This window comes from Neolamprologus brichardi, chromosome 20, assembly GCF_056152115.1.
Source record: "Neolamprologus brichardi isolate AB-2024 chromosome 20, ASM5615211v1, whole genome shotgun sequence".
In the NCBI taxonomy this organism is placed as follows: domain Eukaryota; kingdom Metazoa; phylum Chordata; class Actinopteri; order Cichliformes; family Cichlidae; genus Neolamprologus; species Neolamprologus brichardi.
In genome coordinates, this window is record NC_142123.1 from 8,689,978 (window position 1) to 8,711,807 (window position 21,830).

The 21,830-nt window shown below is 39.8% G+C and overlaps 1 protein-coding gene across 1 annotated transcript; it reads left to right on the forward strand.

The window, feature by feature from the left end:
* The first annotated feature begins 1,328 nt into the window (after positions 1-1,328).
* On the forward strand, positions 1,329-20,266 carry si:dkey-72l14.3 (Glyco_hydro_56 domain-containing protein). Its single transcript, XM_087833749.1, has 7 exons — positions 1,329-1,672; positions 12,320-12,953; positions 14,613-14,861; positions 15,434-15,580; positions 15,880-15,966; positions 18,004-18,186; positions 19,837-20,266. The coding sequence occupies exons 2-7, from the start codon at positions 12,378-12,380 to the stop codon at positions 20,224-20,226; spliced, it is 1,632 nt and encodes a 543-aa protein (XP_087689875.1). The 5' UTR covers positions 1,329-1,672; positions 12,320-12,377; the 3' UTR covers positions 20,227-20,266.
* The last annotated feature ends 1,564 nt before the right edge of the window (positions 20,267-21,830 follow it).

The following is a 21,830-nucleotide window of genomic DNA, read 5'->3' on the forward strand; positions in this document are numbered from 1 at the left end:
ATAATTTTATAGTTGAATTATCCATATTGGCTTACCCAGCCGAACTAAGACCTAATATTTAAGGGCTACCAATTCCTATCCTATACAAATAAACAAAGAGAGGTAAATTAGGAGCAGGGGAGGATGAAATGAAAGCAACTAAAAGAATTGCAAAAGGAAGTTTAAAATATTCTAAGAATGCTTCGTGCAGCATGAAAAGAAACAGAGCCTGGGACTACACAAATCTATAGACTAACAGCAAGAAGAAAGCACAATTTACAGAAGGAGTACGAGAGAACAGGTGGTATTCTTTGACCAGGTTATTAGCTATTATGTGCAGTGACAGCCCTAATGGAAAAAAATGGCAGGGAGCTAAAAAGAGAGAGATGGAATGTGAAAGGTATGGCGCCTAAATAAAGGGTTGGGATAGAAACATATAAGCGATAAAATGGAAAAAGAAAAAAGACAAAGACAATGAAGAAAAAGATGATGGAGAGAGGACTAAACAAAGGAACGAATGTGGAAAATTGGAGGATATAAATGCACATTTTTTTTCATGTAAGTGTAATCAGCCTCAAATACAAGATGGGCCAGTCCACTGATGCATGATTTATCCCAAGTTAGATTAAAAGTGGCTTTTCATATGTGTTCATATAATCACGCTGCTACTATCAGTCGAGGATTAATGTTGTTGACAGGGTCTGTACATACCTGCCCACCTTGGGTACTTCATCGTTTCACACGTGAGCACAGGAAGAAACATAGAGAAAGAGGATACAGTAGTTTATTCCTGCATCACACCAAGCCAGACAAAGCTGGTGTCTCCCTGTGAACCCTAGATAAACAGGGATCAACAGAGGTAAGCATAGAATAACAGAGTCAAACGTGGAAGAATCAAGATTAGGGAGAGAGGGATTTTGGTGGGAGGTAGCGAGCTGGAGCAGAGGGATGGCTAAAGGAGGAGAGGGGAAGTTAAAAGGAAGTTAAACAAAACAAATTGTGTTTAGGGTAGGTTAGAGGACGAAAGGTGACTGAGGGGAAGAGGAAGAGGAGAAGACAGGAAGGATGAAGAGGGAGGACGAAAAGACGGAAGACAGGTGTGATCCTCCACAGCTCGGGTGTTTGTTCAGCCAAGAGCAGCAGCGGTAGAGCAGGGGATTATGGGATTACAGTCGGTGTCACTGGTCATGTGAGTCGACATGGACGCCACTGACCCCGCTTACCTTTAGTAAGGAAGCTTAAGTTGGCTGTGAAGGCGAGGTCAAACATGCACGCACACACACACTCCTGTCCACGCATCTTTCTATCTGGCGAACGCACCGTCAATGTCTAGCCTCTCTTTCTGAATTTTTTTAACACTTTTATTTTCTTTTTTCCTTTCTGTTAGATTTTCCAACCCTCTATTTCCTCATCCTGATACATAGTCTCTCTCTTTTCAGATGTGCTCTGAAATTTTGTAATTTTGCTCCCTTCCTCGCTCTCTCCCTTCTGGATGTCAGACTTTTTTGCTGCATGTTATACATGCACAGCTCATCCATGCCATCGCAAATCCAGCGGGATTCCATGTTTTTTCTCTATGGGAGGTTAAGGAGTAAAACTGAAGACGGAGGAATCAAACATTTTAGTGGAGGAAGAAGAAACTCTCACATTGTCCAGTGTGTGAGGACTAAACACGGGAACAATGTTGGTCTTGGTAAGTTTGTTTGGTAAGTTTATTTATTTAACATAAAAAAAAGAATGATTTAAACCAAAATGCAAATACATTTAGCAAAAGCATGTATTTGAGGTGCGGGCAACGATGTTTTAGCCTCAAGTTACCATATCAACAAGTTGATGTATCAGGTAAAAAGTTACGTGTAGTTTAGCATTAGTTGGTTTCACCGCAGTAGTGTCTGTGTAGAAATTTTTTAAATTTCTTTAAACAAAATCTGCAGACCTGAGTTACATGTCATTCACTTAGAGGATCCACGATAATGTGCATAATATTTTGTCATTTTACACACTAGAACTTTGAATAAATGTAGAGTAGCCATCACTGTTACATTAAGAAAAATGTCTGTGATGTCGTTTAAAAGTCCTTCAACAAATATGACAAATATGTAAGCACAAAAAAATGTATTAAAAGTTTATAACACTGTAAACAGTCAGGAGCAGATTTGGGCATTTATTAACGTATTTGAAATTCAAAAGTTTTATTTAGAGACCCATAATTGAATGCTGCATATCAGTAGTCACGCTGGTAAATACTGATACAATTTAACGATGTACAAGGTCGTCACTGGGGAACTTTCAATTGTTACAGAGTATTTTAACAATAAATATCCTGATAGCTGATTAGTAACTATGTTAAAGTTTTCGTTCTTATATTTTCTTATATCCAACGTGTGTGATTCATGTGTGTGCTTTGTTATTGTATATAACAAACATATACATATATATATATGACTCTATACATTACTATTTGATATTGTGGCCCTGTAGTGCATGTCTACAAATTCAGAACTGCATTAGACAGTTTGCATTTCAATAACTATAATAATAAGGGCAGCGGATGTGTAATATGAAATCGTTTTTTTTTTCTATGAAAATATATAGATATTGCTATAAAATAAAAAAGGTGTTTTGAGGAACATTAAGTGCATAACAATCTTTTCTAAAATCTTTTTAGAATAATTTTTTTTATTGTGAGTGTTGTATTGCAATAATAAGTAGCATGACTCCTGAACAAAAGCCTTCTCAGTCGGTAGTCATTAGTTCAGGCAATTCTTGACTAGCTGTTAAACTTTTAAAAAAATGTATTAATTAAAAGGTTTTTGTTTGTTTGTTTTTAGTGCATAATAAAGCACCTTGAGCTCCAAGCGAATACATGTTATAAGTAACAGAGGTAAACCTGAGTAAACACAAAAGAACACCATTTATCTTTTGGGGGTTTGGACACCAGGAATTCCAAAGCATCTTTGGGTCACCTTCTGCTGTTTTAAATGTGCTGTGTAAATAAAAGTGACTTGACCTTTAGAATAAAAATGGTACTTTTTGTACGCACAAACAAGCTGCCTCTCAACGACACCAACAAAAGCGGCAATCATTCTGAATGTTTCGCCTCTACCAGGAAGGACTCACATTAGAGTGAGTCCCCACACTAAGTGGCTACCGTTAGGCAACATCCGCGGTTAATAATAAGTGGGGAAAATGCTCACCTTCAGAGATTGCGTGTCACCTTCTTGAGGTCGTTTCCTACTCTCTAACCTCTAATGTGGAAGTCCGGATCCATAAGCTTAGAAAGAGACCAAATTAGTATTGAGCAGAATTGAGTTCAGCTTATTAGTGCGGCTTTCCACAACATGACAACCTGTGCCCACCCACCAGGGGCCACAGGTTGTCATGTGGCCCCATGGGGAAATATATTGCCCACCCCTGCTCTAACCCTTTAGATTTCCTGCCCAACGTGTGTCATTACTATCATCATATAAATAATTGAAGGCTTCATATGAATGGGTTTTTTAATTGTTACTGTGGTTTTGGCTGATTTCCTGTCCGTATTGACTAATGTCAGTATTTGTCTTCATTGAGCAAAAGCACACCAGGACAGACTGGACAGTGCAGCCACAAATTAAAGGTAAAAAGGACAGCAAGTTTCTAATATGCAGACAGTCTGTTGTACTGAACTGTAGCCAACTTGAAGTAGTCAGTACCAAAGATAGATAACAAGTTACAGTTGCCAGGCTTTCAAATGAAATCTAAATTTAATTTTTTACGCTGTTATGTCTTGCTCTAATGGATTTTTTATTCATTAAGTGCATTTTTTTAAATTGTATTTTTTTACCTATTTGATGATGACAAGATCAAATCTGAGTCTCAGCAGGTAAAAATAACAGATTTCCTTGTGTGATTGGCACAGCATGATAGCTTTCACGGGACACGAACAGACAAATGAAGTGTGAGATCAAAAAACCTCAAGAAACACATCAGAAAATCACTGAAAATGATGGATTTATAATAAATTCATTAACTCCATTGTGGCTGAAAGACCCAGTAAAGAAAGCAAACTTTTTATGAATAAACAGCAGTGTAAGTAAACTATAACAATCAACTAAAAGGAAATCAACCTCCCATACACACAAAGCATTAATTTTCTTTTTTTCCCCTGTGCAAATCTTTTGTGTAATATAAAGCTGACACATTGGAGGCAAACAGGACACGTAACCCTTACAGCTGCAGTGCCCTTTACTTGCTTGTAGAGGTGGAGGGTTCAGGATCCCAGACAGCAGAAGAGTTAACATAAACAAAGGCTTATTGACGACAGATTAGCTGGATAACACATTTACCACTCACTACTAGCAGACAGACAGGGATTATATAGAGTATTATGGGATTATGGTTATGGAAAAAAATAAATAAATAAATTAGAGACCAGGTTTGTAGTACTAAAATACCTTGAAACAATAACATGTGATTGGGAGTTCATTATGTAAAATATACATTACATCACTTAATGCAAATGCTTTCAGTTTTTACCACTGACACATCTTTTAAAAGGTTGCATTTTAGAGTGCACCCCACAAATTGTTATGAAATATTTGGAATATATGAGGTTCTAGCAAATTTTACTAGGTGTCTGCAGTTAGAAGTTAAGATGCATCAAAAACAAGATTTCAGAGAACAATAACAGTTACTGCTTATTGTCCTCACTGCAGGGCACTGCACCGTGTAACCTTTGACCTCCTTGGAATTATGCATTAATATCTTATAGCTTGTTTAGCATTTGTAGTGTATATTTTATAGATCTTATTTATACTGGCAGGCCAAAAAAGGGTCACACATTCCTTTTTTCTTTTTTTTTTTGCGCCTGTCCCGTTTGGCTCTTTTGCCATCAGAATTATTGTCTAAAGGCGAAGAAAGATGCCCAACGGATTTTCTTTACCAAATTGACCATCCCAGCTTTGCCGTAATGGTCCATTTGATTCACCTTTTATTCTATATTTTATTTTCACTTGCTGAATACGGGACAGACTTGACTGGGGGAAAGAAAAGGGAGAAAGAAAGAGGGAAAGAAAAACAGTTGAGAAGAGGGACGGGGGAGAAGGGCAAAAAACAAAAACCAACAGAATAAGCAGAAAAAAAAAATACATATATCGATCACCTGGATCACCTGTTGAGAAAGAAAAAAGAAAACAAGCAGAAGAAAACGAGAGTAATAGAATAAACAACATCACAATGATATATGGGAATATGACAGTAAATACTAAATATTAAACATTATTGTGCAGCACGTAAGATCGACAGCACAGTGTGCTTTGAGGTAGGAGCCAAAAAGGGTGTAGTTTGTGTGTGTGATCACCCGTGTGTACACCTGTGAGCATGGACGCGCTTGTTTTCTTAAAAGGTTCCTTCATGTAATGATCTGCTAGAGGGTGTGGGGGGCCACTGCCCCGTCCTCCAGGGCATGAAGCAGGTATGGAGGAGATCAAAACTCCAGACATCCAGAGGCCCCCAGAACACAAGAGACCAAGGAAGACCAACAGAGGGGCAGCCGTGCCACTGTCCCAGAAAGAGCTGAGGAGAGAGAAGCTTACGGCCGTACCACCCCGAGCACGCCTGACCTCGTCTGATCTCGGAAGCTAAGCAGGGTCACACATTCCAATATTTTGCTGGACCATCTATGGTTCGATGCCTTTGATGGCAGACATTCAACGTGGCATTGTTTTTAAAAATGAATGCTGTGTCACATTCATGTCTGTACAGAGCTGCGCTAATTTTGCTTCAAGATCTTGTCTTGATAATGGGAGAGTCGTACCACTGAGTAAAGTCTTCTCCAGTACATCCCAAAGATTTTTAATGGGATTAAGATCTGGATACTGTAGTGGCCAGACCATGATGATTCATGCTCCTAAAGCACTCTTTCGCAATTTGAGACCAATGAATTCAGCTATTGTCATCTTGGATCACGAAGAAGCCATCAGGAGAGCAAAAATCCACTGATGGACACACCTGTAGAATCGGTATTCAGAGTCAGCCAACTTACTTTTTGAGCATATATTGTTGCTGAAGCTAGACTGGAACAGGAAAAATCTGGACTCACCTTTTCCCGCTGCACCCTATCAAATTTGGCTGACTGTGACAAAGTGGGTGAGAACACCATTTGTCCATATTCTTAGTTAACATTCTTGTTTTGATTTAACCATATTTCACATGTAATCTGCAAAAGCCAAACATCTACTATCCCAGGTTTATTTATGTTTTGCACTTTTACAGATTATATAATATAACATCTTGGTTTAAATCAATTCCTACGAGTTTGTTAAGTTAACACGTTATTTATTTCAACTGTTAATTTGTATTGTTTAAACTTACCTACCTGTCTTCCCGAAACAAAAGGAGGAAATGTAGTTTTACTTCCTGCTTTATAGCTTCTGGGTTCATCTGAGGTCACAGGATGAGACCAAGTGCAGAAGGGGAAGAATTCTTGTAATTTCATAAAGTTGATTTTAGAGTGTTTATGGAGAAATAGACTTATTGTTGTAATATGTATTGATTACACCATAGAGTTTATGTTGCTAGTAAAGAGTAGTAGTAGAAGTTTGAATATAATTATGTTCATCTTACCTACTGAATGGAATAGTCCAGAGGAGAAATCGTTTGGTTAAGTGGACTATTTAAGCAGAACTCAGGTGTTTGAGGAGAGAGGACCAGGTCAGTGTAGCTGTGTGCAGTTTGACCTTAATTTCTCTTGATTTAAGTTCAGTTATGTTTATTTGAACTGAGTTCATTAAAGAGTTGAGTTTCTTATTTGTTTCTTTGTAAATATTCTTTGGGTCACAAAATGGTGAATAAATCACTTGCTACACTGGACAGCATCAGTCTCCTGCACTTCTTTGACCGCTTAAGTCAAGTCCTACCACACTGACTGATAAGTGGTTTTCTTAAGGCAACACAGCTGTTAAGGTCCAATCCCTTGGTATGTCTTCCAACATGACTCTTGCTTACTGCATCACTTAGGGTTAAATAATCTGTAGCCAGCGGAAACTTATTCATCTCAAATCCAAGTGGTGATTTCTATTTTTTTTATTTTTTGGCCACACAGTTTAATTTACATTAAATCAATGAAATGACTTGAATACTTTGTACTAAAGCAGGAATATGATGGATTAATATAAATGATTCATTCTGTCTGAAGTTAACCAAGCCTTCTGCTCGGCCGTAACGATTTCTGTGAAACTGTCCAAACCTTGGATCATAAAAAGGGAACTCAAAGATGGTTTAACAAAATAAATTTTTATAATTCGATAGTTCAAGATGGAATGACCATCTTGAAAGTAGAATGAAAACAGCGAAAAGTATTCTATAAGCTTTATTTTACAGTATTGTGTAATTTCTTTATATATCATTACAAGTTCGTCACAATTGCCACTTTAATTATGTATGCTCAAGTTTTGTATGTGATTTTGAGTGCTGGATTTTTTATTAATTTTGTTAATCAGGCAGGCATTTTCTGATTCATTTTGATGATAAGAAAGATAGCTGAAATGTTCAGGCTTTTACCTTTAACACGTTTTTGAGATATTCACATTCACTCTGCGATTTCAATGCGCAGAGAAAGGCTTGAATCTTTAAAATGATTTGATGTGAATCTAAAATTCCACAGCAATCTTTATAAATGTTAACATTTATCAACATTACATTTTTATGCAAATCCGAGATAGTTAAGCAGGAAATGTTCTCGAAACTGGCTCATCTGAGATGGGATAAGTTGCTGTTTAAAAATACATTAGTGTTTTCTATGTTTTTCACAAATGCATGTAGTGTAGCTTTCTATCATAGCTGTGCAAACACTGTACTTTGTGTTATTTGTTCAAACGGGGGTGTGTGCAGACATTACTTGACGGACAGCCATACCTCACGCTCCAGTTTTGTTATGTTAATTTCAGGTTTCTTATTGGTTAAGTCGATCAAATGTATCGACAATTAAAACCACCACATGTATAGAAGTATTGAGGGCAGTGGATGCTGTGACATCCTTATGCATTTATTTGCAAGCAGCATATTAAATGTTGCGGGAAGCTGGTGGCATTTAAAATTCTACTTAGTCTCCAGCAGGCTCTCAAATAGTGGGACATTTCCCTTTTTAATGGCTTGTTAGAGCGTATGCAGCTATCTGTGCTCCCGAGAAGAGTTGCCACTGCTAACAAGCAATTGTTAGAACATTTTTCACCAAAATGTGACAAGCACCTGGTGAACAAAAAAAAAAGAAAACGTCTGGAAAGCACAAGAATGCAGCACACCCTTGTTAACACAGAGGAATTGGACACAATTTGATAAAGTGAAGTAAAACTGACAAACTTCCTTTAAGTTATTGCAGATTTCTCTTGTTAATTTAGATTTAAACTGTAAAAGGATGGCACTCGTTTCGAGAGGATTACCTCTTACAAAAGGCCTAACATCCAGCTAAATGACACGCTTACCTTTGTTATACATACTAATAAGCTCCTGAAGGCTTTTATGTTTGTTTAAGAGCCATCGTACTTTTAAGATTAGAAAGATTAGCCCTTTTCGTTATTATTTATGTGCACACAGTCTGTCAGGTTGCGCTGCAGTTTTTAAACTGTACAGCTGCCAGAACATGTTACTGTGTACCAGTACAATTCACTGCTCCTAAAAACCAAACAATATTTTTCTTTTATTCCAAGAGCTCCACTGGATAAATGGTTTTCTCCCTACCTTGACCACAAGCTCTGGCAGAAGAGGTACCGTATCTCAGTAGGATCAGCATAAATGCATAAAAAGAAAACAATTCTGTAGAGACATGCACTAAATGGACAAAAGGTATTGGGCCACATGTCCTAATTCTTGAATTCATGCGCTTTCAGTCTCATGGCAACAGGTTTATAAAAATCATCTAGCCATGCAGTCTGTCTTTACAAACAATTGTGCAGTAATGGTTCGTTCCTAAGTGCTACTAGATATTCCATAATCAACTGTAAGTGGTATTATTGCAAATTAGAGGCATTTAGGAATTACAGTAAGTCACCCACAAAGTGAGGCTCCATGTAAAGTTACAGCGTGGGGGTCACTGAGTGCTGAGGTGCATAATGCATAAAAGTCACGAGTGCTCTGCTGACTCAATAACTGCATCGCTCAAGATGTCCTTTGGCATTAACATCAGTACAAAAACTTTATAGCATGGGTTTCCACAGACAAACAGTTCCAGTATTGGAAATCCCAAGTTCCCAGTATCCATGCCCAATGCTCTGTATATATGCACTGAACAAAAAAGATGAACACTGCTTCTTGGTGTGATGAGTGTGCTAATGTGTAAGAAACCCCTGGCTCCAAGAAATCTATGAGGAAAAAATGGCTCCACCTCTTAATTTATTTAATACTGTAACAGCCTCAAATCTTGTTGAACACAGCATCATTTTAATTTAGTAAATTATTCTCCAATTTATGGTAAAATCGACCATAAAGCAGGGTACGCTTTAGGGTATGGCTACCTTGTGTGAAGTCTCTACCTACTGAGTGGACATAGATTCACAGACAAATCCACCGCTGGCATGTTGGTCCTGATCCAAGACTAGGGTTTGGAGGCAAAAATTTGATGATTTAAAATGTCAAAAAAAACCCAACGTGTAATATATCCACTCCTTATGCTAGGGCACAGATGCAGTTATGTTGTCTAAAGTCACATATCTCTGCATGCTACCAATTTAATAGACAGTTTGCCTGGCATCTTTACCCCCATTAAAAATTTATATTTTGTATTTATATCGTGAGCAGATCTTGGTGCATATCTGTGTCAGTTCACACAGATAATGATGCTATGGTGTCACGGCAGAAGTATTCCTCTGCCACTTTTAGCAATGCAGAGTCTCCCTCCATTATTAGTTTTTCTGCCTACACAAAAAAGCAACACAAGTGCTGTTTTCAGTTCTTATTAGCTCATATCTTGCACTGCCTGCTGAACAACACTCCTTCAGAGTACGACAACAGTGTCTCTCCCTCCCAATTGGACAAATGTTTCCATGGACAGTTCTCTATTTTCTAGTTTGTGTGTGTGTGTGTTTTGTTTTTGTTTTAACAAGAAGCTGCAAGAGATCTTGCTTTCCCCTCCTTTTCTACAGAAATGTAAAAGGATACCCGGGTTCATAGTTCATTATTCCTGAGCAAGCCACTCACTTACCCCAGTTTAGACTTTTAATCACTATATTCTTATAGTAATTACTCAAACGATCCAAAACTTCATGCACATTCACTGGCAGGAAGCAAAAGCAGTACCCCTTGTGCCGCTTTGAATAGTGTTAATCTAAAACAATAACGCGCCCCACGACAAAAAAAGTGAATCTTTAAAGGCTGAGGTCCAAACATATGCTTAAATGTGGTCCTACACTAACTAGACTTGAATTTTCTCCTATTTCCCCCCTCAGTTTTCTCTAGCTCTCTGAACTGACAGGATCATTTGGTGCATATATTAGCACTTCATTATGATCCAAATTAGCCGAGTGAGTCACACAGTGGTCACACTGAATAGAAATTAAAATGTGACTCATAAAGTTACTTTAAGGAAAAGAGTGTTATAAATGAAAAAAAAAGTATTTTACTCCATGTTAAAGATAGCAAAACTATTTAAAAGTGTTTATAGCATCAGTGAATTTAAGGGTGAAATAAATATTTGAAACTTCTTATCTACTCTCTCAGAACCAAACACTCTTGTAACCTAACAAGATTCTCAACTACTCAGCGTAAACCACTGGTGCCATGTGTGTTTGTGTGTTGTGTACCTTCAGGATTTCAGGGGGTTAATCAGATCAATCAAAAAGAGCTGTATTAAGCTTGTAGTAGAAATATCAAAAGAGGCTATTGGTTTGATTGAGGTCTCTTTCTGAGAGCAACAGTGGGTTACAGATGTGACCTGTTGGTCTCAGGATCGTGTGCCTGCTTGTTGCAATGGTTTTTGAGGGCTCCAGCAAGCCGTGACCTCCAGCTTGCACTGGGGTGGTTTGCCGCTGAGCATGAAGCGGTTGAGATGAGAATGAGCACTTCCAAGTCAGAGGCCATAGTTCTCAGCCAGAAAAAGGTGGAGTCCCCCCTCTGGGTTGTTTGAGTTGCTGGCCCGAGTGGAAGAGTAGTACCTTGGGGTGTTGTTCACATGGGAGTAAAGGTTGTGGGAGACTGATAACAGATTGGTGCAACGTCTGCAGTAGTGCTGTACTGGAAAGACCTGAATGTGAAGCGAAGTTATCCATTTACTGGTTGACCTATACGTTCCTTTCCACACCAATGAACGACAGCTCTGGGTAGTGACCAATATAATACAGACACAACCGGTGAAAACGAGGTTCTTTCTGGGTCTCCCTTGGAGGTAGGGTGAGAAGCTCAGTCATTCACGAGGACGCAAACCAATAGTAGGCAGTTGAGGTGGTCCAGACATCTGATTAAGATGCTTCCTGAGCACCTCCTTAGTGTGTGTGTTTTTTGGGAATCCTACTGGCAGGAATCCCCAAGGCAGAGCCGGGAGACATGATTATGCAAACTCCTTGTTGTTGTTCCAGTCAAAATGGAGTAGGTGGCAAAGGAGAGGGACATCTAGACATCTCTGCTTAGACTGCTTGAAACCCTGCAACCCAGAAAATGTATCTATGAAACAATGTATTTTACTGTGCTGTTAGTCATTGGGCATTTTGTCAGTGTAAAAGAAGAAGATCGGATTTTGTACAATGTGACTGATACATGAAGACTGAATTTTACCATTTAGACCTTAAAAAAAGCCTTTTCAGCATTTCTGACTGATAATAATCAGTACTGGTTATTAAATGCAATCAGCAAAGCTTATGTATTAACAAATAAGATCAAAGTTTCCCATCCTAACTGTTGCAACAAAATGCAAACACAACTGCAAAAAAAGATGGCCATCAAGCCAGTTACAGTCCTGAGAAGATGCAGTGTCAATGAGCACATCTGGTCATGGGTGGTGGGTTTCTTTCCTTCTGGACTTTCCTTGAAAAAAATAAGTTATATCAATGTTTAGTGTCTCTCACCAACATGTGGTGAGTATTGTTGAGCTCAGATGTGCAGATGTGTAAAGTGCACCATGAGGGCATCATCAAACAAGTGGAAAGCCAATTCGAATGTTTACATACATGTTTAAGATCCACAGATATCTGGGACAAGTTCTCCAATGACGATTCTTAATGTTTCAAGTTGCTCTAATGAGCTCAAATTACCAACAACAACTAACTGACAACAAATAACTTGTTCATCACTTGCTGCACACAACTTGATGGTGACATTGTTTAGCAACTGCATCTCTTTACAGAATAAAGTTTAACTCCTGCTTTGTGTTTTCCAGGAACATGATTCGCTGTGAGGGGCTCAAGGAGACGAGAACCTGAGGGGGAACTGCTTCAATGGCGTGGACTGAGCCTCGGTCTCATCAAGACCCACAGCCAAAACCAAAACTGAAATTTTACCATCTCAGAACTCACTCTGCTTCTTCATCAGCTCTCTTTTTCCTCATGATTGCTGCCTTTGCTGGCATCTGTACAGCTGCTCCACCGCAGCCAGCCTTCCCCCCTCTCCTGTCTGGACAGCCTTTTATTATCTTCTGGGGTATCCCTGATTCTTCCTGCTCTGGTCGGCCAGATCCCGGCTCTTTCGGGATGGAACGGGACAGCCGTGTAGCTGTCTTTTATGAAGATACATTGGGGAACTACCCTTACTTTGTAGATATAGACACGCCAATAAATGGGGGACTACCACAGCACACACGGCTGGAAACTCACCTCCAGAAGATGAAGCAGGACTTAGAGGAAGCTTTACCTGCCCCAAGGTACCTTGGTCTGGGGGTACTGCGTTGGGGTGAGTGGGTCCCTCAGTGGTCAAGGAGTCGAGAGAAGCAAGCGTTATATGTGGAGGCATCAAAGAAACTGCTCAAGGGTTTTTTTCCTAACTGGACCCCTGCAGAAGTGGAGAAGTGGTCAAAGGTAAGGAAAATCCAAGGTGGTAGAAGTAAAGAGCCACTATGGCAAGAAGAAAAGCTGGTGAAAAGGTAAAAATGCTAAGATGAGTTCATTTTAAAGTTCAGGGCAAACTGGGAAGAAGCCAACTTTGTTTTAAGAAAAAATGTTTGATGACAAATTCAAAAGAAATGCTGCTACTAACAGCCCCACTATGGTCTTTTTTGCTTTTGGTTATCACACCAAAGTTGCATCATTAAGCAGGCAAGATTTTAAAGTAACAGTGTAAAAACTATAAAGAGAAAGACGATGAGGAAATGTGAGGAAGGAAAATGTAGAAGAAAGTCAGACTGAAAATTTGGTACTTATCTCGTGAGTGTATTTTATGTGATGACTCACTTGGACAAAGTGATCCTTGGCATCATTTTGTAGCAGAGAGATTATCATTTAAACCTCAGCGTGGCCTTAGAAAATACACAACTTGCATTCATTTAGACAATTTGTGTAAACATAAATATGTGTAAATAAGATATTTTAACCACATATTCACACTTAGCAACTCTAAGCAGTTGTGTTTATGTAATAAAACTGCTAAAGTGATTTCAGATGTATTTGGTGTACTGTCAAGGCCAGCATGGTAAGAGGCATTTTAGTAAAGGCAGAGAATATTGCTAATAAAATGTCAATCAAATCTAGTTTATCAACTATTTGTAGTAAACTCTTAATAAATTATTTTAAGGTAATGTATTTAAAAAATATATATTGCTTTTGATCTGTTGTAGGTCTCTTCCTGTGATATTATAGTTCTGCTGGGTAAACAGTGGCTGGTAACTGCAGCACAACCAAAACTACAATGTACATACAAAGAAATTCATATTAAACAGAAATTTACATTAACTACTTGCATTCAGTCCAGACAGAACCTCATAGATTTGAAACAGAAATTCAGAAATTCATAGTTGCTGCAGGAAAGTAATTTAAATTGCAAAATGACAGAGGCGCTCAGTGACCAAGCTTTTACACAGGAATATAAGCAACCAGCTGTGCCGAATCCCCTATTGCAAAGAATGTGTCACAGATGAGTTGTGTTTATCAGTGCATTGGCTTCTTCTGGGGAGGCTAGTCTATCAACTATAGTGTTCCATTGTGTGCTTTTCTATCCAGCCAAGCTTTTACTGTATTGGCAGCGTGTTTGGAATCATTATCACACTCAAAAATAAACCTGGTGCCAATTAGATGCTGTCTAGATGATACTGTGTGGTTAAAAAAGCCAAACCCCAAATCCTCAAATGTGTTAAGGACACACTGCACACAAGGCTAACATATACCAAGTTCTATTCCAATAACAGTTTAGGAATCACCTTGCTGGTGCAAAAATACAACTTCGTGTCTCTCAAACTGTGTTATATTTTTCATAGATACAACTAAGAAAATGGAAATAAATTATGTGCTTTTGCAACAGATTGCTAGTAACAACGTGTCAAAAAAAATACTGCTGATACTGCCAAGAAGTCCTGTTCATTGATCTGATAAGACTTGCTTGTACATTTCTGTCATCTTGTGTTGTATTTTGTTGTTTATCGTCAAATAAAATGTGTCGGGATGATGACGTGCCCAAAGTTTTTTTAGACCACAAAACAGAAATTTTCCCTTAAAAGACATAAAGATCTGCTCATGTTTTCACAGGTGGACTTCGAGGCAGCAGCCCAGTCAGTAATGATGGAGACTCTACGGGAGGTCAAAAGGTTAAGACCCAAAGCATTATGGGGCTTTTCCCCTTACCCTAGCTGCTACAATAGCGACCCAACTCAAACCATGTTAGCCAATTACACCGGCCAGTGCCCCCCTGCAGAGATGGCTCTTAATGACGAGCTTTCATGGCTATGGAAACGAAGCTCTGCCCTCTACCCTCTCCTCACCCTGGAGAAGCTGCAGGTCAGTAACTTTTCCACGTGTATGTTTTAGGTGAACAGTTTTATTTGCTTGTAATTGCTATTATGGCCCACCTTTATTTGTATGATAAAAATATGATAACAGAAAACATTGTGTTTAGGGAGCACTGAAAACCTAATCACTGCCATGTGTACTTCAGCTTGTCTGGCAGACAAGCAGAGGGAAAACTAGGGAGAAGAGAACAAGTCCCAAAAACTGTTCTCCAGCTCAGTCTCACTTCTTGGGCTGTCAAAATCTACCCGACTGTAGAAAGTCAGCTCCTAGTGTAAAACCAAAAAAAGAAGAAGGTCACGTCTGGTTTGAAACCTTTTACCTGTCAGAGTTAATGCATGCCAACATCTCTGTGAGTCAGAGATACAGTACCGAGAAGAGCCAAAAAAAAAAAACGGAGTGTTTTTGCATTTGACAAAGACCAACCAGTTTCAATTCTAAAACGCTGCACCGTAAACACATGTCCATGTCAAGAAGAAACCTGGAAAAGGAGCTTTGATCACCACAAGATGACACCGTTTATTTCTGTTAAAAGTGTGTGCATTATGTTTGCTTTTTTATAGAGTGGGACACCTGGAGCCAGGCTTTTTTTATCCAGTCAAATAAAGGAAGCACTACGAATATCTTCTGCAAGCGGGGCAGAGTTTGACCTTCCAGTATTTCCTCTTGTTAAGAGTGTTTATGCCTCAACTAACACTTTTTTATCACAGGTAAGACATAAGATACAATTATATACACTTGTAGTGCACAGCAAACATATTTTACTTAAATAGTCAAGCAAAACATAAACAGATGAAGTGCAGAAGTTAATTCCAGTAACATATTCCAGTTTAAAATGTAATCTCAGAAAATGTGTTTTTCTGTTGCTTCACAGCTTCCTTATGGGATTATGATTCATGGCTTAATAAACAGATACTTCCACTGTAATATACACTGAATATTACAAAGCCATTGTATTGACCTTTCGTGGCTTAATTTATTGCACATTTTCTTTGTCTTTTTGTTACAGGCTGATCTGGTCAGCAGCATAGGAGAAAGTGCTGCCATGGGAACAGCAGGAGTTGTCATGTGGGAGAGAAGTGAGACTAAAACAGAGGTACACACTGTGCATAAAGACCACAGCATGCTCTGCACCCTTATTACTTCTGAAAAATGTGGGACACTGTGTGAAATATAAATAAACAGAAAACAATGATTTGCACATTTCATAAACCCATATTTCCCTTCAGTAGAACATAAAAATATGTCAAACTGTGGAAATTAAAAAAAAAATATTGGCTCTGTTTAAATGTGATGGCAGGGGTGAGGGCAGCAAATGTCTAGAAAAGGCCACAGGTCAGTAACGTGATTGGGTATAAAAAGAGCATCTTAGGTCTTAGAGAGGTGGAAAACATTCCACAGTGTAAAACTGTGAAGAATTTTAGTATCGAATCATCTACAATACATAATATCATCAAAAAGAGTCCAAAAACTTTGAGAAATGTGTGGGTCGAAGGGACAAGACCAAACAGCAGTACTGGATGGTCATAATATTTGGGCCCTCACACAACCCTGAATTACAAACAGGCTCGATTCTGTCATGGAAATCAGCGCATGGGCTCAAGAACACTTCCAGAAATCATCGTCCGTGAACACAGCTCACCCTGCCCTCTACAAATCCAGGTTAAAGAGATATGTGAGCACAATCCACATATCCTCTCTGGGCCAAAGCTCATTTAAAATGGACTGAGGGATCCCTCTGCATCCCTGATGGTGTCAAAATTCTGCTCTTGCTCTTGACGAAGGCGGTCGCACTTTTCTCCTCTCCTCTCCTCCCTTAGCTTCCCTGCTTATCCTCTTGTGTCCTTGTCTAGTCTCGTGTTTTTTTGTATTACTTTTCCCTGGAACACTCTCTCACAGTCCGTTCTCTAAAACCTAAAAGAGAATTATGGATTTGATCAACTGGTCCCTGAATGCAATTGACAGCCCTTTCTCAACGAGAAGTTTGGGCTTGGGTGAGCCTGAGTGCTGAAGATATCTACCTATTCGGAACCATGGTAACAGGGTTCTGGCTGATCAGAGCTGGCTTGGCCCTGACTTATTGAAGAATTAAGAAAGCGGAACCAGCTGTTCAAACCCCCACAAGGCTGCCCGCTGGGACTGAAACAATGGGACGAGGCATGAGTTTCTCAAAATGGGCTCATTGAGTGCAGCACGGATAAGATCTTGGAGAAGTTTACGGCTGCCGTGAATACTCAGAATAAGATCTCTGAGTGTAAACTGGATCACATCTTGGAGAAGCTCACTGCGGTCGTGAGTTCTCAGAAATCGGCTCTTTGAGCACAAGAATGACAACATCACGGAGCGTAAGTTTGATAACATCATGGAGAAGCTCACGGCTCTCCAACGGGAGATTGAGAGACCAGTGTCGGACTGTTAGAACAGCTTTGAAATTCATGAGTTGTTCGCACTAACATAAAAACCACCATCACTTCATGCGGATACCCCTTTGGCGCCAGCTGCGGTCTCAAGGCTGGAGCTGAATAATAATAATAATAATGGACTGGATTTATATAGCGCTTTTCAAGGCACCCAAAGCGCTTTACAATGCCACTATTCATTCACTCTCACATTCACACACTGGTGGAGGCAAGCTACGGTTGTAGCCACAGCTGCCCTGGGGCAGACTGACAGAAGCGAGGCTGCCATATCGCGCCATCGGCCCCTCTGGCCAACACCAGTAGGCGGTAGGGTAAAGTGTCTTGCCCAAGGACACAACGACCAGGACAAAGAGCCCGGCAACGAACCGGCGACCTTCCGGTTACAACAACACCCTGATAATGGACTGTGTTTAGACTGTTCTTGCCATTCTATGCAAGGCCACCTGGGTTGGCTGGAAGACTAATGTGGGACTAATAAAGGTATATCAAAGTATGGGGGTGCATTAGTGATGGGAGCTACAATCCTAAATCAGACACGAATAGGACAACATTCCTCTCTCAAAAGTCCGGCAACTGGTCTCCTCACCTCCCATATATTTTTCTGTTTGCATTTCAACTTTTGTGGTCTGCTACAACGCTTAACTTCATAAAGGAAACTTTCAGAGAGTTTCGTCCATTTTCCTGTTTACATCAAACTGCCTCTCTTTTCCCAGAGAGAGTGCCAGGAACTGGCTGAGTTTGTCCGTAAGGTCCTGGGACCCTACTCCATCAACGTTACCACAGCAGCTCGACTCTGCTCAGCCTCGCTTTGTCAAGGAAGAGGTAGATGTGTCCGTCAAAATCCAGAAAGCTCTGCCTATCTCCATCTCCCACCTCCATCCACAGTGGCTGAAAAGGTGAGAAAATACTATTTAAAGCCATTTAAACTTCAGCTTCCTGCATGTCAGGAATGAACTATGTAGTAGTCGCAGTGAAATCATGCTTGTGGAAGAGCTGACAAACACATTGTGGTACCAGAGGCTATATAATAAAACCTAGGATTTCTACAACTGATTCACAAAGTCTGCTTACTGTAGTTTACAGGGACGCAGTGATGCACGCTCCCAACCTGCTGCATGTTTGAAAAGTTGGAAACATAAAAGCTAATTTTGAAGAAGAAAAATTGAAGGAAAACCAGGTATGCTTTATCAGGGGGAATATAAACTAATCTCACAGGGAACAAAAACAGCAGAGAGTTTGATCGCTTGAGGATATTCTGTGTTCAACAGACAAGAAGACGGCAGCTAAGATGCAAAAGAGGTGGATGCAGTGGAGTCTGATCCTCCACAGCAGGAACACCGTGTTATTTCTCTGTAAATGACTAGATCAGGATTTCACAACACTCAGTACACACAGTTAGGTTTTTTGTAGTTTTTCCTCTGCTCACTATAACATTGGATTTTAAATCAAACAATCAACACGTGATTGAAGTGTAGACTTTCAGCTTTAGTTCAAGAGTTTTCGAAAATTTTTGCATTAACTTCATTAATATGAAGCACAGCTGTTTTTATGTATAGCCCTCATTTTCAGAGGATCTAAATCAAAAGGGTAGACTAATGTAATTTTAAATATTATATTAATGATTGTTTTTAACACTTGGATGAAAATCAGTTGGATTCTGAATACTAAAATCCATGTACATTACCCAGCGCTGGGATTCCTCCCTTGAGATGCTGTTATCTTTTTATTGCAGTCATCTTCCACTGCTGCTTGTTTTAGACTGTCTGTATTCAGTTTATTCCTCCGTCGCTGAAAATCACGCTCTGTTGGCTTGAGATCAGTTGACTGACTTGTTGCTTAAAGAATGTCCCATTTCTTTGCCTTTTGAAACTCTTGGGTTGATTTTGCAGGACGCTATGGGTCATTGTCTATTTTACTATGATGCGCTGTCTGATCAGTTTCTCTCCTTCTCCACACTTTTCTCTTTCCATCATTGGGAAGAGAAAAGTGTGGAAAAGGTGTCAAGGTTTGTTAGTTTCATCTGAGTCTGCATGCTTCTGGGGGGGGGAAAAGAAATAGGCAAACCCTTTAAATGGTTCTTGGCAAAGTCTGACCTGAGCCTTCTGGTCTTGAGTGCAACCAGTGGTTTGTGCATTCGTGAAGGTGTCTCTTGAGTGGGCCTTCACAATGATGTATCTACCTCCTCAAGAGTGTCCCTTACTTCATTAGATATTGTGAAGGAGTCTTACTTAACCTGGGAAGTAATTCTGCCATCATCGTTTTCAGTTGGCTTCATAATTTTTAAGGCGTTGCTGAGCTGGCTTGGGCATTGGCTTCTTTTTAAAAATGTAGCAAATTGTTGATTTGGTCACTGCTTGACAGTTTCAGTCAAAAGCTATCAAGTAAAAGGTTGAGACTTGGAAATGCCTTCAAATCTATTGTCTGATCTATTGAGTAGTTCTTAAAGTGCAGAAAACTTTAGACCAATACTGCAAAAAACTGCAATATTTCTTGTGAGAGTAAATATAGTAGTGTTTGTTACTGATAACATAATTTTCTGCCATCAGTCTCAGGTGGAGGCAGCAAAAGCCACGGATCTGCCGGACACAGACACTAAGACAGCTGAACCGGATCCAGCTGAAACCTGGAAGAAAGACTTCCAGTGCCAGTGGTATAAGACAGAAGACCAGGATGTCTTAGACCTGCAGTCTCCCAAAGATGGAGTGTCTCTTGGAGGAACAGTGGAAGCAAATTCTAGAGGTGTAACAGAGACTACAACAACTGCCGCAACAAAACGTGCCTCTGTGACAGAATTTAGTGGGAGTAGCACAGCTGGTACTGGAATTCCAGCACCTTCACTGGAAGCATCGACAGATAAGGGTACCAATCCCCCGAGTGCCCCAAGCATCACCGTTTTGCTGTTGCTGGTGGTTGGAAGCCTAAGCCTGGAACCTTAAATTTTGAACTGAACAGCCTTCCTCTTGGAGGACTGCATCAAAACCACATGTGTGAGCCCTTCTGAAGTGCCCTTGAGCAAAACATCCAAACCCTGCCAGGTGCAGACGATTAACCAAGTGTGTGATCTGAATGGTGCATCATTAAGAAAAGGACAAACTATGACCAGAGCTGAGGGTGAAGACCTACCACTGGTTGTGCCAACAGATTCAGGTTACACTGACTAGTTGGATTTAAAGAGAAATGTCTAATAAGCCAGAAAGTCATCCAACCTCGCCACGCACTGGTAACGTTTGTAAAACTGCTTTGAGGTTTGTCAGTGCATGTGTGTATGGCCAGAGAAGGCCCAAAATACTCTGGCTCCCCTTGTATTTCAAGAAATGCGTCATGTTAAAGGGCTGGTTCAAAAAGAAATGTTTTATTTTATCATGAAATAAAAGAACAGAAGAAACCACACAAGCACACACAAATGTCAGTGACTGATTTCATATGCATGTAACGAAGGCTGCTGTTAGTTACAAGTGTAGATGATCCATGGTAAGGGTGCCTGGGCAATAAAACCAAAACTATTCACATCCCTGAATCATGGTCCAGGTAAGTGAAATGTCACGTTCTTTTCTTATTTTGGGAAGCTCAACTTTGAATCTGCTTTTAACAGGGAGTTTATTTAAATGAAGAATTTAAATGCAAATTTCCTACACAATGAATGTGTGTCATCCTTGGGCTACATATTTACCATATTAACACACACACACACACACACACAAAACTCACTTAAGCTTTACATATCATAAATGTTAATACTGCTGAGATGCAGCATTTTCTGAGTGCTCTGGCCTCCTCTGCCTGAGTTCTACAGGAACTACACCCCTCCACACTGGGAAACCGTCACTGTAGGAAAAGCTCAGTTGTAAACAATAAAATGAGTGAAGGCACAATTCTGGTTTGCCATTTCACTTTCAGGGTCACTGGATTTCAAATCTGGGCTCAACACCACATTTTCATGCCTTACAAAGAAAGCAGTAAACGCAGTACTCCAGACAAGCTGCAAATTCATATATATAGTCTTGTGAATAAGACTGTGCTGTCCCGTGAAACTGAAGTACACTTGATGATCCAAGAGCTTGTACAACCATCTTTAGATAATCTAAAGAAATCATTTTTTGTGTGACTCTCACATTGTTGCAGAGGAATTTTGTCCCACTCTTCAATACAACCTCGCTTCAGTTCACCAATGGTTTGGTTTTATGCACAGCTCTCTCAAGGTCCTGCCAAAGTATTTCGAAATCTGCGACGCTCTCATTAATGGATGGGTTTTTCTCTTTTTTTCAGTATTTCTTTCACAGGTTTGTTGCTGTGCTTCACATCATTGTCCGTGCAAAACCAAAATCTGACATTTGACTCTAGAATACTTTGGTCTTGGATTCCGTGGCTGCAAAACAAGCCCAAATCACCATCCCTCCACCACCGTGCTTGGCAGTAGGTATGGGTATGCTGTGGTTGGATTTCACGTGGTGCTGTGCATTATAGCCAAACATGTCCACTTCGATCTGGTCTATCCAAAAGACATTGTTTCAGAAGTCTGATTAGTCTTTTTCTAACTGTG